Consider the following 18,648-nt stretch of genomic DNA (forward strand, 5'->3'; position numbering starts at 1 on the left):
GTTTTGGCTTTGGAATTATGGAGAATTTGTATCTTGTTTTTTTATCAAGTAGCTGGTGTTTTATCTGGATGTGCTTTGCCATCCTAGAAAGCAAGCATGCAACCCGTCGGTGACGACGGACCTCGAGACAAGTGACTTTTGAATAGAAAATTCACACAAAAATAAATATGAACGGCACCCAAAGAGGGTCGCTTAATATCGATACATAATTGTTGTCTAAACTCTAGAAAATAGCTTAGAGGGTGTTTGGATACGTTTTAGTCTCATGACTAAAAGTAGTGGAACTAAAACTTGCTAGCCTCACGCATGCTTGGATCCAAATACTAAAGAGACTAAAATCAAGTTAATGGGTATTTATTATCCTCCAAACCCTTCAATCCAGAACTCGCTTGTGTTAAATGAGAGGAGTTAAATAAGGAGAGAGAGTATTAATCCACATTTTAGTAGGGGTACCCCTGACAAAAGTTTTTAGTCTCAAAACTAGTTTTAGCCCCTCTTTAGTTAGGGGTGCTTGGAACTTTAGCCTATTAAAAAAACTATTTTTAGTCAGACTAAAATAAATACCTTGGATCCAAGCATCCCCTTAATTCTTTTACATGGCCGGCCTGGCCTTTTATTGTGCACGCAGGCACAAGCAACGTGAGTTGAGATCCTAACCTGGAGATAACTACAGATTTATTACCTTAAACTAATTTTAATCGTGCCCATGAAGGGCTAACGAGGCGGCGTGTGGAGGTTGGGAGCGGCTATAGGTCAGTTGACTGACTTTTTTTTGTCAGTCAACTGACCCAAACTCGTTTCAGTCGAATGGCTACAGGTCAACATGCTCCTGTGATTGACTGACCCAAACTCGTTTCAGTCTACTGACTTTTTTGATTGACGTATTTACTGAATCCCAAGCCCAACATGCTCCTGTGCCAGTGGACTCCCTGACCCGTCTATTACCCTTGAGGAAGAAAGAATATTAAAAACTGAACATTGATAGTACCCTTTAAGAAGAAAGGCAATAAAAACCACGCAATGGTAAAATCTGCACACAATTTACACAGAATTTTTTTTTTGTTATAATATGCAAAAATAATGTATTACCATTAAAGAAATAAAATTAAATAAAATTAAAATGAAAATGAAAAAATAATGATTTTTTCTAGGGAAGAATAAAACTCTTTAAGAAGAAAGATAATAAAAATCAAAAACAAAATAATGAAATTTTCTACGAAAGATTGAAACCCTTTAAGAAGAAAGAAAATGAAAAAACAAAAACAAAATAATGAAGTTTTCTAGGGAAGAATGAAACCCTTTAAGAAGAAAGAAGAAAAACAAAGACAAATACAAAATAATGAAGTTTTCTATGGAAGAATGAAACCCTTAAAAAAACAAATACAAAAACTAAAACTAAAACAAAACAATAAAGTTTCCAATGTAATAATAAAACCCTTTAAGAAGAACGAAAATATAAAAACAAAAACCAAAACAAGCTAATGAAGTTTTGGGAAATTAAACCCTTAGAAGAAACAATTTTTTAAAAAAAAAACTTGCACACAAGTATGCCCTCAAATTGCACTTTTCTAATATGCCAAAAATAAGCACATATAGTGCAATTTTTGCTTCTACTATAATTTACGCACATGGTGTATCATACCTACGAGTATACTTACTTACAAACACACAAAAAAATTATAAGAATAAATGAAGTATAGTGGCATTGGTACCACCCTTTAAGAAGAAAGGAATTCAAAAAATAATGACACAATTTACACATAAATTGCACTTTTTAGTTATGTAAGAATAAACATATTATAGTGAATTTTACATAAAAACGAAAATTTTAAACAAGGAACGAATAAGTAGCATTGTTATCGTCCTTAAAAACATGAAATGAATTAAAAACTAAACATAATAAAACAAATAAAGTTTTCTAAGAGAGAATAAATTAGGGACATTAGAATCACTCTCAAGAGGAAAGAAAATAAAGAAAAAACTTGCACACAACTTTGCACTGAAATTGCACTTTTTATAATATGCAACGAATACACATATAATAATGCAACTTTAGCAGCCTAGTATAATTTACACACATATTGTATTGTACTTTCATGCATACATACACATTATAATAGAAAAATGTATTTAATTAGCAAAAAAATTGCACAAACAATTAGTATTGATATTACCCTTAAAGAATAAAGAAAATGAAAAGATCCACATAATTAGCACAAAAAATGCACTTTTATAATATGTAAAATAATTATATAAGAGTGAAGTTTCTATCTCTGATGTAATTTGTACATGCAGTACTTGCATGTATACATGTTCACGCACTCAACATCCAAAAATACATGTAAAGAAGAAGAAAAAACTCGACAGAAACATAAAAAAATAAAAGCATACACGTGCAGGAAACAAAAGTAAACACATGAAAAAAAAGCATACACACACCAAAATCCAGCCCAAAAAGGAATCGACTGACCGAAAATAGGTGTCAATCAAATCCAAACAGCCCAATATCACCAGCAAAATTTGACGAAAAAAAGAAAAGCAACACAAATCTTAAAGCACAATCCAAGGGTCAGAAAATTGATTGACCACAAAACTAAAATTCAGCTGACTGAAATCTAGCTATTGACCATCCACTCACCCTTATGAACGCACAAATGCATACCCTACCCCTATGAGCACCTTCGAAAAACTGAGCCGGCATATCGCATCGCCGGAAATCCTGAAATAAATTCAGGAATAAATGCGAGCAACAGGATTTGAACCCTGGTGGAGTGGGGATACCACAGTCCCTCTAACCATCCAACTACAGGTTGGTTCACACTGATTCTGTTTCCTATTATGTAGCAAACCAATTTGATTTGTATTCCTCCATTGCGTAAATTATAAGTGGCCGAAATAATGGTTATTTTATTCCTATTATTCCTCCATTTGTCTATTACATTTTTTGATTCAATTTGTATTCCCCGCAAAAAAAAAAAAGAATAACCATTACTCCTTTTATGCATGGCATGTAGGGACGCCATTCTGCCCATTGATCCTTGTGAATTAATGTATGTCAATTTATATTTAATATGCCTTCTCCCATTTATTAGCATCGGTGTACCTGGTCCGAATAATGCTTTAAGATGACCATCACGACCTCTATCAAACTGAACTAAAATATTACTTCTTTTGTTTTGTTCATCGTTCTCTTTTCTTTTCCAAGCCTCGTTGCCAATGACAACATCTGTGTGCACCCATTTATCAACGATTGGCATAGTCGATGCACTAGGTGTATCAAGTGTGACTGGTATTGGGCGTGCTACATCAGTTGGTGGGCCTACTCTACTACTAATGGCCACCTGCAGCGCCTGTATTAGGCCCGCGCTACTGCTACGCTAGTGTTACCTGTTGTAACGTCTCGAGACCGATGTGCCAGATGTCTTTCAGTTATTCGTTGTCTTTGCCATGTCATTCACTTGCATGTTACATCTTGTCATGTCGTCATGTGCATTGCATCATCATATTTTCAAACTTGCATTAGTCCGGGTTCCCCAGTTCTGTTCTGAGCCCAGACACACTTGCACGCGCCCGCGGCATGTCCGAAATAGTATTTTATAAGTGGCCGGAAAATGTTCTCGGAATGGGTTGAAAGTTGGCATGTGGTGTTGTTATGTTGTAGGTAGGCTGCCTGCCAAGTTTCATCGCATTCGGAGTTCGTTTGACGCCACAATGGATAACTATAACGACATTATAGTCGGTCTAACGTCGGACGTTTTCGTCTCCGGAAACAGTCGCCGGGTCTCCCTCTCTTCTCTTCTCTCAGATCGAGACCGTCTACACAGCCCACTACCTACCGTCAGGCCCTACCTAAACTCTCTCGTCAGCCCACGGCCCTCCTCGCGCGCGCGTCTGAAAAGTTGTCCCGAACCCGACCCGGACTGTCGCCACATTTGTGTCCGGATCATCCCCAAACGTCTACAAAACGTCTCCGTTTTCTTATTTGGGCTCCCTAGCTATTTTATTCGCGATCGTCCGATTGTGATCGGAGGGACGAGATAGTCTCTACCCTAATCCTTTGTAATATAAATAGTGGGCAACCCTAGAAATTAGGGATCTTGTCCCACCCATTCCGTGTCCACCACCGCCACTATCTTCTTGGGGATCCGCGCTGCCCAATCTCCAGCCGCCACCCACACTCCCTCGAATCCTCCATCGAGCCAACCCCGGCTCCTCTGAGATCCATCTAGCCGCCCGACCCTCGCCGGAGATGAGTCCTGACAGCCCTGCTCCTTTCCCCTCTTGCTTCTCTTTCTCTCTCGTCTCACATCTCCTCTCTCTCTCAGGAACCTTTTCTTCGATCCATCGCCATGAAGTGCCACAGGAGCTCCGCCGCAAGTCCCAAGCCGCGCATCGCCACCAGGGATCCGCCGGACATGGCCTCTGCCCTAGGACCCATGCCCGTGCCTCGGATCAGCCGCGCCGCCCTGGGTCCCCGTCAGCGTCGGCCCTCTTGTTCCTGCGCCGGACAGAGGAGCTCGACCCCTTCTTCCCGCTACGTCCTCTGCTTCTTCCTCGAGCCCGCAAGGGAGACGACCACCCCTGCACCCCGCCGCCTGCAGGGACTGCAGCCATGTCGGCCTCTCGCCGGAGTCCTTCTCCTCGCCGCTGCCTCCCTGCAAGCACCGCCGCATCGCTTCCCTGCTTCCTCTTCACGCTCGTGGCCCATGCCTTCGCCTTGCCGTCGTCCAGCCGTGCCGACGCGCCCCTGCCTCCTTGTTTCCGAAGACGACTGCTGCCGTTCCCCTGCATTGACCGGCGCCAAGTTTTCCCTGCGTCTGGAACCGCTCGGATCCGTCGATGCCTCGACCTGCCGCCTCGGATCTCGGCGACCACAGTTCGCCGTTGCCGCGCCGAGACCCGCTGCCGCCTCCATCGCCTGCTCGTCGACGTTCTGCTTCACGCCGCGCAGCCGTCCCGTTCGTCCCTGACGAACTGCAGCTGCCGCTCGGGTCAACGGTCGTGCGCACTCGACCGCACGCGCCCGATCTACCTCCAAGCCAGGCCTTGGGCCGCCTTCCCACACCGGTCTGCTCCACGCCTCTGGCCGCGTGGGCTATTTCCCCTCCAACGGCCCGTTTTGGCCCATGGTGAGCGCCCCAGCGCCCAACAGTTTCGGGCCGAGCGCCTGTTTTTTTTCCGCTACTGAATTTGCTAATTAACCAGGGTTTGGCAGATTTGCAGAAAAACCCTCCATGTTCGTGCATTTAATAACTCATCATCCGTGCACCGGATTAAAAAACTTTATATATGAAACTTGCCTAGAATTTCATCTAGTTTAATAATATCCAACTTTCATCTATGTTTAAAATGTTTAAAATGCTGTTTGTTTAAATTTGTTTAAATAACTTGCTAAAATGCTTTAATTCATAACTAAATAACCGTAACTCGGAATTTAATAAACTTTATATGTAAATGGGGTGGAAAAATGCTTAGTTTAACATGATGACTTTACTTTGCGTGTTTAACAACTCTAAAATAATGTTTAGGGCAGAACAGTACCAAATCTATAATATGCTCATGAGGAGTTTCCGGAATTGTTATTCGTTGCTTCCGGCCTCATTTAAACTTGACTAGATAGGTAGTTTACTTTGCTTCACCCTTGCCATGTTAAGAACATTTAATATTGTTGGGGTACATAAACGAGAGAGAACTAAATAATTGATGTGGTGTTCCGTCAATATGCAACCCGTTGCATATTGAGCTCCACTTAACTTGTAGTGTTGTTTGTGCACTTTGCCATGCCATGCATATTTAAGCCGGACATGCATCATACTTGGTTGTGCATCATGCTATGTTTATGTGATGGTTGTTTACTATGTTGTTTGCGCTTTCCGGTGTTGCTTCTTCGGATTGGTTCCGATAACGTCGCGTTTGTGAGGATCCGTTCGACTACGCCCGTTTGTCTTCTTCATGGACTCGTTCTTCTTCCTTGCGGGATCTCAGGCAAGATGATCATACCCTCGAAATCACTTCTATCTTTGCTTGCTAGTTGCTCGCTCTTTTGCTATGCCTATGCTACGATGCCTACCACTTGCTTATCATGCCTCCCATATTGTTGAACCAAGCCTCTAACCCACCTTGTCCTAGCAAACCGTTGATTGGCCATGTTACCGCTTTGCTCAGCCCCTCTTATAGCGTTGTTAGTTGCAGGTGAAGATTGAAGTTTGTTCCTTGTTGGAACATGGAGATATTGTTCCTTGTTGGGACATGTTTACTTGTTGGGATATCACAATATCTCTTATTTAATTAATGCATCTATATACTTGGTAAAGGGTGGAAGGCTCGGCCTTTTGCCTAGTGTTTTTTTCCACTCTTGCTGCCCTAGTTTCCGTCATATCGGTGTTATGTTCCCGGATTTTGCGTTCCTTACGCGGTTGGGTAATAATGGGAACCCCTTGACAGTTCGCCTTGAATAAAACTCTTCCAGCAATGCCCAACTTTGGTTTTACCATTCGCCACCTAGCCTCTTTTTACCTTGGGTTTCGCGGACTCAAGGGTCATCTTTATTTAAACCCCGGGCCAATGCTCCTCTGAGTGTTGGTCCAACCTGTCAGCTGCCGGTGGCCACCAGGGGCAACTCTGGGCTGGCCTACCCGTACCTTGGACAATCCGGTGTGCCCTGAGAACGAGATATATGCAGCTCCTATCGGGATTTGTCGGCACATCCGGGCGATGTTGCTGGATTTGTTTTACCTTGTCGAAGTTGTCTTGTAGAACCGGGATACCGAGTCTGATCGGAATGTCTCGGGAGAAGGTTTATCGTTCGTTGACCGTGAGAGCTTGTGATGGGCTAAGTTGGGACTTCCCTGTAGGGATTTGAACTTTCGAAAGCCGTGCCCGCGGTTATGGGCAGATGGGAATTTGTTAATGTCCGGTTGTAGAAAACCTAAAGTTGATCTTAATTAAAATACATCAACCGCGTGTGTAGCCGTGATGGTCTCTTCTCGGCGGGGTGCGGGAAGTGAACACGGCGTTGGAGTTATGCTTGACGTAGGTTGTTCTAGGATCACTTCTTGATCATAGTTTCTCGTCCGTGCTTTGCCTTCTCTTCTTGCTCTCATTTGCGTATGTTAGCCACCAAATATGCTAGTCTCTTGCTGCAGCTCCACCTCATACTTTTACCCTTCCTATAAGCTTAAATAGTCTTGATCGCGAGGATGTGAGATTGCTGAGTCCCCGTGACTCACAGTTACTTCTAAAACCAGTTTGCAGGTGCCGATGTTACCGAGCAGGTGACACAACCAAGCTCAAGAAGGAGCTCGATGAAGATCTCGTTCTTTGTGTTGTTCTGTTTTCAGTTGATCAGTAGTGGAGCCCAGTCGGGACGATCGGGGATCTCTGTAGCATTTGGGGTAGTCTTCTTTTATTTTGGGTTCCGTAGTCGGACCTTGATTGTATCTGGTTGATGTAATGCTTTATTCATGTATTTGTGTGAAGTGGCGATTGTAAGCCAACTATGTATCTTTTCCCTTATTGTATTACATGGGTTGTTTGCGAAGATTACCTCACTTGCGACATTGCTTTCAATGCGGTTATGCCTCTAAGTCGTGCTTCGACACGTGGGAGATATAGCCGCATCGAGGGCGTTACACCTGTCTACCTATAGGATTTTTCTAGTAGTGGAAGAACGTGAGAGAGTAGAAGCCACATAACTATTGGTATGGACCCCTAGTCCACGATGACTGCTCACATGGTCATTGGTGCAGCAAGGTTGATAAAACAAGCTCAATGATGACATTAGGTGTTGTATATGTTAGCATATTTTTCTACGAGCTTAGTCAAACTTAAAGGAGTTGGACTTAGCACAAACCTTGTTGCACCTTGGGTTTCATGTGTGCATGTGGAGAGGATATTCTACTTAAAAATATCTCCTAACTTAAAAAAGAAACACTAAAGTCCTGTCCTGCAGTTCTCCTTCGTCTAACTTAGTAACTTCCACACTCCCTCTTTCTATTTTGATATTTTTTTCCTTCCATCTCCGCTTTTTCCATTGCTACAAACCGCCTCAATTGTCACACCAATTATTGACTTATCAAATAAAATTGTGTTTTATGTGATAAGTCAATAAAGTTACCAAATGAGTGTTTATCAAATAAAATTCTACTTTTTAACGCAGTCACAATAATATGGGCAGGCAAATCATATGCTAAATACTATAATATTTATAACACGTCGCAATGCAGGGTAACCATTTACTAGTCCCTCTTATCCAAACTAAATGTGGTTCTTTTAGTTCAAATTTGAACTAAAACTACAACACTTATTCCGGTCTCCTATCCAAAACTTCACACCCTTTTCTTTACCTGATTCAGCATCATGCCAAGCTAATTACAAATGTATTACAAAGTCGCCAAATAATGGCCTTCCAAGAAAGACGGGAAAACCAATAACGTAAAGACAATTCAACAAAAGAAAGATGTAACATGCTAACCAAGACTACAGTATGTATTAACAAGCCCATCACTGGCGTGTCATCCAAAAAATTGAGGCATAAACTCATAGATATCTACGCGAAAATAAAGAGACCTGGATTCAGCCCCTCCCACCCACGCCGACGGCGAGTCTCATAGCCAGTACACTTCTGACTCGGATAACTGGAAACACAAAACTAGACTGGTCCACTTATTTGTTATTGTCCTTGAACCCTGCAAGGAGAGGCTCTTTCTTCTCGTCCCAATTGTTCAACCTTTTCTGTGCCTCCTCTACCTGAGGAATGTAGAAAAAACACAATACAGTTAAATAGTGCATCTTTTTCAACGCATATATTTGATAAGTTTGCATCAAGCATATACTCTCAAGAAGGTTCTAAATCATGTGATGGAAGGAACGACAATGAGCAGGCAACAGTTTGTATGTTACACTTCTGACAACATATATGGCGACAAGAAAGATAGGCTGTGTCCTCGGACATCAGGGAGTTAATTTGCTATTCATCATTTCAAATTTCGTTTAAAAGAACGGAAATGTAAATTCAACTTTCTGCTCTTGTAGTAATAAGGGATACCTCTTTGGTCCAGTCTGTTCTTATGGTGACCCATAGCAGAATGGCTGTCTGCAAGGCCGTTCCCCCAATCAAGCCACCCCAAATACCCTGCAAGTAGGCATGCGGTTCCATCAAAACAAGTTAGAACACAGAATTGAAGACTGTATCATCACTGAATATATATATGAAAATTTCACAGACAGATCCATCACCTTTGCGCCAAGATTGAAGAAAAAACCGAGAACAACACCAAGTGGAACGCCTACAACGTAGTAAGAGCCGACGTTCACGTAAGCAACAAATTGTTGCCATCCACACCCAACGGCAACACCTGATGTTTCCATGGATGTTAGTAAATTTAAATCAACATGAATATGTGGTATCTCAAGAGAGAACATATGCATCAGAAAACATGGTAGACTTGTTTCCCTAATTTGTACCTTCACTTTTCTTCCCTAAGGGTCTACATCTTGTAGTAGCCTATTCTTTTCTTGTATTTGAATACAAAAACTAATCAAATCATGGTACGGAAACCTACTATATCCTTAAAATAACAGGATAGGCATAATAGTTTGTGCATGGCCGACAGGGTACGTTGGAATTCAGTAACTATGAACAAAAAATATAGATTGAATTAAAAAACTGAAATTGCATAGGAATTGTAACGTTAAACAAAATGTAGATGGGCTAGTGATACTACCAGCTACTTATGTTTGAAAATTGCACCTGCCATGAACACTCTAGAAAGTTGTACTAATGGGCCAGACAAGAATGAAGATAGCACATTTCGTCATGCAGAAAGTTTCTAAAAGTTACCTGTCAGTACAGGTTGGATGCCACCGAGAACGAGGGTTACGGCGAGCAACGGGCAGAGATCTGCCACCGCGTCCGAAACTGCTTCACCATCTGTGAACAAGTAGCTGATGTGGTTGCGGAGGCAGAGGATCACAACAGCAAGGATGGTAGAGATTGTTGCAGAGAGCCCGGTCACGACCCACACAGAGAAAAATGCAGACTTGGGGTTGCCGGCGCCAAGCTCATTGCTCACTCGTACACTGAAGAGAAAATGTATCAATTAGTTAGTTAGAGTACTTACCTAGTTGTCACTACGCAATGCTAATGTTTATCAAGGCCTTTGAATATAGACTTGCGAACCTTGCAGCGGCATTGAACCCAACGGAGATCATGAACACCCAACCATAAATCGTCATGCTGCACACACGCATCACAAGTTAATTAGCACCCACACATGCCTCACAAGCCAATTAGCATCAATTTTGCAGACTTATTACTAGGAATAACATCAAGATTCAAAGTCCAATGATACTCACCACACAGACAGGGAATCCAGGGCAATCTCAGGGTTGGGGAGCAATCCAGCAATGATCACGAGCACCTGAAAGTACCATGTCTCAAGGCACAGCATCACGGCAGACGCGGCGGAGAGTTTGAAGAAACTTGGCAAACCGGAGAAGGCCTGCCAACTGAATCCCGTCCACGTGTGCCGGCACGTCGGGCTCACGACAATGTACACAAATTGCGCTCCGACGATAATCCACCAGCTCACACTCAGCACCAGTGAGGCACCGAGCAGCCCAAGGCTGACCTTGTACATGAGCACCCAACTCAGCATCACATGTAGAACGAGTGTTGCCGTTGAGATGTAAGCACTCGGCAGGACGATGCTCTGGGCCTGCAGGAACTTCTGAATGGGGAAGTTGACGGCGTACGCGAAGATCTGAGGAATCAGGCCGTAAACGAAGATCGATGCGGCGTGGGCTATCTCCGGTGACTGTCCCATCAATAAGAGGAGTGGCTCCGAGAAAGCGTACATCACAGCAAGTGGTATGCCAGTTAAGCCCAACAGAATGATGGAGCGCTGTAGGTAGATTCCGAGCATGTCGTACTTGTGTGCACCGTAGGCCTGCCCGCAGAGGGTCTCCACTGCACTTCCCATGCCCAGCTGCAAAAACAAAAGCGTAATGTCTTAATTGTTAGGACTGCCACGAATTGCATTCTAGCAAATTTGTAGTTTAGATTCATCATCATGAGTTACTTTCATATTGCTCCCTCCATTGTCATCTATTCTTTTTCTTCTTACATACTAACTTGCAAAACGTTTTTGCATTTTCTTAGAAAACAACATCTACTTGTGTTTTCAATAAACAAGGAAAGAAGTTCAAATTTGTTGATTGATTGCTGGATTTGTTTTGGAAATTAAACAATGAAGATAAACTGATGATCAACTAAAAACAACAGCCAAGGCAACTAGTAATCAATCTCAAGAAGCACATTGAGAATCCAAAGACTCTAAAGTATAATACTACGTGTCATGCATCATTACTGAGTAGGTGCATCTGGTGGATGAGTCCAGATTTTCCATTAATGTGCAGCCTCCTTCGAGAGCTGAGGGAAGATATCACATGATACCATGTTTTAAAACAGAATTTTTGATGTTTCAAAAAAAATCATGAATATGAACAAGACATGTTCACACAATCCCTAAAAATCCACAGGTGAATAGTAACATTTGTGTTTTGTCTTTTTGTGACACTATTGATGCTGATTTTTTTTATTTCTCAATGTGTATTTTGAATTTGAATCTGATTTTTTTAGGGCTAGTAGACATAGTCTTGTGAACATGCACAATTTTTCTGGAATTTTTTGAAGCATGTAAATTTGATTTTTGTGACATGGTATCACGGTATGATGGTATCATGTGATAGTTGACACCACAGGATATTTCCCCGGAGAGCTGGCAGCTACACCACCATGATTGGTACGACTAAGTGGGGTCGAAACAGCATTTAGACTTAAGATTAGAAGACAAACATTCCAAATGACATATGGGGCGAGGTGTAGTTGCCGACGAGCCATACCAATCCATCAACCTCCCACCGATAAACAAATTACTAGTACCTCTCACCCATAAACAAACGAGCTTGGCTCTTGTCGGACGCTATCAATTTTTGATTGATTGGTTGATTGAGAGGGGAGAATATATCAATCCGTCGACAACAGTCCAAGACTGATGGGACAGGTCACGTCATTTGTCAAGGAAGGCAAGCATACTTTGCTTACACATTGGCAATACGATTTTTTAGCAGCAATAAAATATGATCACCCCACAGTGTGCTCTGCTTAGAGATTTGTAACTTTTCTTCTTCTTTTTGTGTGGTGAAGATTACCACAGTATTTTATGTAGCACTGAAAAATCTGTAAGCCGTGATGTCAGGGTAAACATGGAGCACAAGCTGCCTTGACTTAAGCAGACACACTGCATGCACTTATTGAGGTGGTCACACCGTTATCTTTTAGAGGACCACATATAGTCCATAATGGGAACGGTCCAAGCACTTGAAGATGCCCAAAAAGGGAAGGGAAGAGAGTGGGGAGGATCTAGAGCTTCTGGATCTACTCAGTAATGATGCAAGAATGCAAGTCCTGTATGATGTGGAAGTGTACAAATTAAGCACCATGTGGCGTGTGATTGACAAGGGAAGAAGCCAAGAAACCGAGTGAGAGAGATAGAGGGCATCATGTGTGTGGATCTAGATGAAAGATGACACATAGTAGATGGAGAGTGGGAGGTGGCATGTCGCTTTCGACCGTGCATGGAAAACACGCCATGCATCTATGGGTGGCCCTACTTGTGCATGCCAAATAGGCGTTGCCAACCCTAGACCTGTCGCGCACAATCTAGTCTAATCTACCAGTGGTACGTAGGTACAGTAGGAAATATGAGTGTCATGCTCCGTCTAAGCAGTGGGTGGGTGGGTTGTGGCCATCATCTAGCCGTGGATGCTATCCATTGATTGAGAGAGGAGAATATATAAATGCTAGTACAACACTCCAAAGCTTTTATTTTATTTTATTTTATTTTCTGCGAGGAGAGAGAGACAAGAGTCCATAACTGATAGGACTCTGATTAAATTAAGCTGAAGATAAGCCTCCTATCAATGGACTGTTAGGCACTAGTTGGACCCGGACACACTGCATTTATTTAACGTGGTCACTATGCATATCCCGACAGACATTACCTCCCTCCATGCCTCTTTCCAACCACCTTCTAGGGGTCGGGTAGGGCAACAGATCTCCTAGATGGGGGAATGGATGGAGCTCAAAGCAGGCAGGTGGCACGCGGACACGTTGCTTTCGACCACGTGGACGGTTCAGAGACGGTCAGCAAGAAAGTGAAGAGGCACAAGAGGACGGAATGAATCACTGGCTTGTGCCAAGTCGCCATGGAGGCAGTACCAAGTCGCCATGAATCACTGGCTTGTGCCAAATGGGCCTGCCATTTGCCATGCCATGCATAGACCTCTCGCCATATGGCCACTCCATGCCTCTAGTACTCCCACTAATCCAATCCACCTCTACTAATAAGCACACGACGTCATAGGCTAATCCACTCCAGGCCAGGGTTGCCAGAATCTAATCCACTACGTACTTACTGTAACAGGAAACAGTACTTGTTCTAAGCTGTACGTGGGTGGGTTTGTGGCCATCATCTTGCCAAGCCACAAGGGGCCTGCCTGCAAGATCCATACCCGTCGGCCGGAGAGCATGTGCTAGCTAGCTCTGTCAACTCTCGAAGATCTACCCCAACATTTCGATCTACCCGACGATCATGTGCTCTCAGCTCTCAATGAGCATGGGCTCCAACTACGCCGGCCAGAGAAACACAAACGCACCAAACATTTCGATCTACCCCATCGAAGCATTGCGGCTACGTATAGAGATGAGAGGACAGACTCCGTGCGTACCATGAGGCCGTAGGCGAAGGTCTGGACGCCGGTGTTGCCGAGTGAGGCGGCGGCCAGCTCCAGGGTCCCCAGGTGGCCGCACAGGATCTGCGTCGACATGGACATGACGAAGTTGATCATGTACACCACCACCGCCGGCGCCGCCAGCCGCGCCAGCAGCCGGAGCTCCACCGACGCCGCCGCCCACGCCCGCTCCGCCATCGGCGCCGACGTGTCCGTCAGGATGCTCTCCAGCCGGCACGACGCGCCATGCTCATGCTCCTCCCCGCCAGCCATGATGCTCGTGAGGTTTGGTAGCTAGAACAAGAGAGAGGCTATGGAGCTATGGGCTATAGCTAGCTCGCCTCGTATATGCGCGTGTTGTGTGTGTGCCCTCTTGGCGTTGACGCTCTGGCTAAATAGTGGATTGGCTTGGCTCTTTCCAGATTGAGATTGGTTTCTTCATCACTCACTCCCACTGACGGCATCGTCAATAACAGGCCTGGATTCCCGCTGACGGCACTGCCGACGGTGGGACTCACCACGCTCTGGTTGTCTGGCCAGACCACGGCCTGCCTGCCTTCCAAGTGGCCGTCCACGCACACCCACGAGGTACACGCGCCCGCTGTCGCTGGTCCACTGGCTGACAATGGTAGCTGGTGGTGGCTGGGCTGCCACCGGCGCAACCCCTTTCAAGGCGATGGGCGGTCCGGTCCAGACCTAGCTAGTAGTCCGGTGGCTCCTTCAGCACCCGATCCGTGGGGGTGTAGGTAGGTATGGACACCATGTGCGGCGATGAGCCGATCATGCCCATACACATGGGAGCATGAGCATCATTTGAGCCAGCTTGGTGTTCAGAAACGTAGTTTCCATAGCAAAATTATGTTTCTATTGCAATTATGGCTGAACATACATTGCATCAGAAACAATGATTAAGCGCTAGGATCGATCTTATCTTAAGTTTCTATATCACTAGAATCTTTCTTTGTTAAGGAGGTACTGCAGTGCTCTGCTCATCACACTATTAGTTGTTGTATGTAAATTTCCAAAAATGCTAGACCGACGAATGATTTGTACGTAAACTTGCGAAGGAGCCGGCTCCTCTGACATGCAAAAGGAAAGGCAGAGAAGCACAATACTTCTTTGTGTAGAAAAAAAGAAGGCAAGTCAGAGAGGTGGTGCAGGCACCATAGATAATGTGATGTATAATGTCAGTAATTACTGTAGTTAAACACTGAGCCACCTTGCTATTAGTGCGGCTGAGGCGAAGCAAAATCAGCAAACTGTAGCTCTACCTGACTTCCCTTGCAATACCAGAGGATCTCGTTTCACTTACAAAACCCTCCTATCCCACTAATCAAACCTCCCCCTTGAATTTCAGGGTGGGCCCGAGCCTCACTTATCCCTAATGAAAACCTGCCAAATAACCCCGTAACTCCCCTCTGCACACAAGGACACGTTGGTGTAGCAAAGCTCGTAATTTCGATGGTTTGTTTCTTAGAAAAAAAAAGAATGATTCATTATGTCATTGCTTGGATCATCATTATATTACATGCTTAATTTAGCTCATCTATAGATGTGCTGTTGTTTGTTGCATTTGTTTGTGTTGTGCATGAGTGCTGTAGACAGGAACCAACATATACTAGATGTCATTTGTGGATGCCCTACGCTTTCCATTATTATATTCCATGTTCCCTTCCACCTCATGTCAACAAAAATTATATTCCATGTTCTCTTAGTTTTTTTTCCTGAAAATATAAAACTGCTAAGATATTGGTCTACATTGATTTAAGATGAACAACCAATGATGGTTGTAATCTTGAGGTGTTTTAATTTTATCGGAATGGATATTATACTTGGTGGCTTCAGTGCTCAATGATGATACTTCTACGCCCTCCAAGGGGTTGGAATGCACTCAAGTCGCTCCTTGGGGTAGCTCGGGTGCTCTACCCCTCCCGACGCGTTCTCCACTTCCTGGCATGTTCTCCTTGCCATCCCCGGATAAAGCTGCCCGGTGACGGTGAGGGCCATACTTGCAGTTTGGGGATCGACACGACCTGATCTGGTGTATGGACACCGGCCCCGGATTGGGATTTACGGCACGGCCCGTCCATCCATAGCAGCACGCCATGGTGGCGACCAGCGACGGTTGATGACTTGAGGCGGTGAGCTGTGCAGCTTTGAGGCTCCTCTCTTTGGATGCCGCCACAACGATGGCGTGGTAGCGCCAAAAAGTGAAGTGGCCGCGTTTTTCTCTCTGGGTGGGGAGATATGTGTGAGGAGGTGGATGGTACGTCGACGATTAATTAACGGGTGTTCTTTGGTTGAAGACTCATGATTTGGCGCTATGAGTAGATCAAAACAATGTCGAAGTCTGTTTGTCGTTTTGCAATCCATCAACTTCTCATATCCATAAACAAATGGAACCCATGACACACGAGCTTGACTCTTGGCAATGGCAATTAACAAAAGTGAAACATTACGTGGAGCCGGACGACACTCCGTACGCCCAGTAATACACCACACAGTCATAATCTAAGAGAAATTTTCACGCTTCTTCTAAGCTGTGGGTTTTGCCAGATAGAGCGTGTGCTGGAACGAAGTATGCCCCATGCTTAATTACCGGGAGTGTTTACTACTAAACTGAAAAACGTCTCACTACATTATAAGTTACATAAGTACGACGGAGTGTCATCAAGGGACGCGCGCAGATCGGCATGCACGGAGTGATTTAGAGGTGACTGGAGTGCAGAGTCGTGACGTACCATGAGGCCGTAGGCGAAGGTCTGGACGCCGGTGTTGCCGAGCGAGGCGGCGGCGAGCTCCAGGTTCCCCAGGTGGCCGGAGAAGATCTGCGTCGACATGGACATGACGTAGTTGATCATGTACACCACCACCGCCGGCGCCGCCAGCCTTGCCAGCAGCCGGAGCTCGACCGCCCCCGCCGCCCACGCGCGCTCCGCCAGCGGCGCCGACGTGTCCGTGAGGATGCTCTCCAGCCGGCTCGGGACGTCCCCGTCGCCACCCATGCCCTGTGGCTACCTTGGTAGAAGTACAAGAGTCAAGAGACGTGCTCGGTCGATTGGCTACTATAGCTAAGCTAGCGCAGCGAGCGAGGAGCTCCGATCCTGTTGCTGCTGCTGCTGCTTGATGGCCTTCCGGGTCGTCGGCGATCCATACTTATAGAGAGTCTCATGCATAAAATAATGGATAGCCCGCGCGCCCACGTGCTTGGGCGTGGGAGACTTGAGATTTGTTTTTGCTCCTTCAACGCGGCTGCTACCGCGTTCGTTCGCTCGCTCGCGGCTGCTCCACACGGCGCCGATTGGTCGGCACAGTGATATGATGACGGGACCCGCCCCGTTGCTTCCCGGTCGTCCTCGCGCTGCACGCGCGCTGATAAGGCATGGCCTACGCGGGCACCACACCCACCCATTGGCCATTGCCTCCGCGAAGGCACGGGCCAGTGATGCGGCCGGTAGCTGCACCCATCACCTTTCCAACCACAACCCTGGTCCAAACTAGATTATCATCTCCTTGAATCCTTTGCATTTTCACCTGCTTTGTTTACATGCCAGCCTGGAGCATTATATTGCCCGTAGAAGATTACTAGAAACACGTAGAAGCGCCACTTCTATCTCTTTTTCCTCTCCCCTCTCTCTCATGCATTGACGCATAATTGTCCAGCGTGGAGCACTCCGTGCCTTTAGTTGTTGTCAGGTGCCACTCGCGCGACGCCTTTCACGGCGATGCAGGCATTGTCCAAGCGTAGGCAGGTTCAAATAGCCGTTGATTAATTTGTTTGCCCGATCGTCCCCCGATCCGTGTACACAACGATCGTCATCAATTTCACGGCGACGCATGTTCCATACCCAGTATAGTTGGACATACATTGCACTAGAACACACACATTAAGTGCAAGAAACACACGGTTTGGTGTAGTAATAACTGCCTAAATCTTGCTAGCCTGGCAAGATAACTGGGACTCCAACTGACAGTAGGACCTACCCAGCGCCGGCCATACCGGGTATCCAGCTCATAGGATATTGCAATGACTTATGCTGCGTCGGATCTATCACCTAATAAGTGTACAACTGAATGAGAATGTGTACAACTGAATGAGAACAGGGGGTAAGGGGAACCGAAAAAGATGACCCAGCTGAGAGGTGGGTTACACGTTCATCTCAATGAAACATGCATACGAGTTGCCACCTCAGCACTTACGGATGGACCTCACATATTGGAAAAGTAATCAAAATGCCCTAAGTCACCGATCGGTGGTTTATGCAAAAAAAGATCACCGCATACATGGTGTTTTGCCAACAAAATTGTAAAAGGTTGTTCCATGCAAACCAAGCCTTTAATGTGATTGTTTCATGGATTTATCTCGCTTAATTCTTCTTAAGTATTTGCTTGGATGTTCCTGGTGATTTTGTGTTATTTTTTTACTATAATAAGTAACTATCTTGAACAATAGAAAGTACTACTCTCTTCGATCCATAATAATTCACGCACACTTAGTACAACTTTGTATTAAAATTGTACTAAGTATGCATCAATTAATTTGAATCAGAGGAAGTAATATGTTTTTGCCCCAATCGATTGTTTCTAGTGCGGGTAACTCCATAGGATTTCCCTTCAGTTCACCAGCTCACTTTCTCCTCCTATCTCCTTATAATGAACTGATATTTTCCTTAAGATATTATTCGAAAGGTGGTTTGCCGATTTTGAAAGCGACGACAGTAACCAACAAGGTCACTATAGTTGGGTTCGTAGAGGCTTTTGCCCTTTCTTGCACATTAGGTGTGTTGTGTCCTTGCCTTGGCTTTGCTATAGGAATTAGATGTCCGTGCACTTTTCTGCAGAGGCAGGGCCGGT

The 18,648-nt window shown here is 44.9% G+C and overlaps 1 protein-coding gene across 2 annotated transcripts; it reads right to left on the reverse strand.

The window, feature by feature from the left end:
* Window positions 1–8,220: 8,220 nt before the first annotated feature.
* On the reverse strand, window positions 8,221–16,896 carry LOC123063505 (protein DETOXIFICATION 40). 2 transcript variants are annotated; one of them, XM_044487310.1, is made up of 7 exons: window positions 16,536–16,896; window positions 10,357–10,988; window positions 10,181–10,237; window positions 9,842–10,080; window positions 9,238–9,356; window positions 9,047–9,133; window positions 8,221–8,748 (listed from the first exon to the last, which is right to left on the reverse strand). In XM_044487310.1, the coding sequence occupies exons 1-7, from the start codon at window positions 16,797–16,799 to the stop codon at window positions 8,665–8,667; spliced, it is 1,482 nt and encodes a 493-aa protein (XP_044343245.1). In that variant the 5' UTR covers window positions 16,800–16,896; the 3' UTR covers window positions 8,221–8,664. The 2 variants fall into 2 exon arrangements, with proteins under 2 accessions (XP_044343245.1, XP_044343244.1); XM_044487309.1 differs by lacking the exon at window positions 16,536–16,896 and adding an exon at window positions 13,792–16,519.
* Window positions 16,897–18,648: the final 1,752 nt, after the last annotated feature.

Source organism: Triticum aestivum, chromosome 3A (assembly GCF_018294505.1).
Source record: "Triticum aestivum cultivar Chinese Spring chromosome 3A, IWGSC CS RefSeq v2.1, whole genome shotgun sequence".
Classification (NCBI taxonomy): domain Eukaryota; kingdom Viridiplantae; phylum Streptophyta; class Magnoliopsida; order Poales; family Poaceae; genus Triticum; species Triticum aestivum.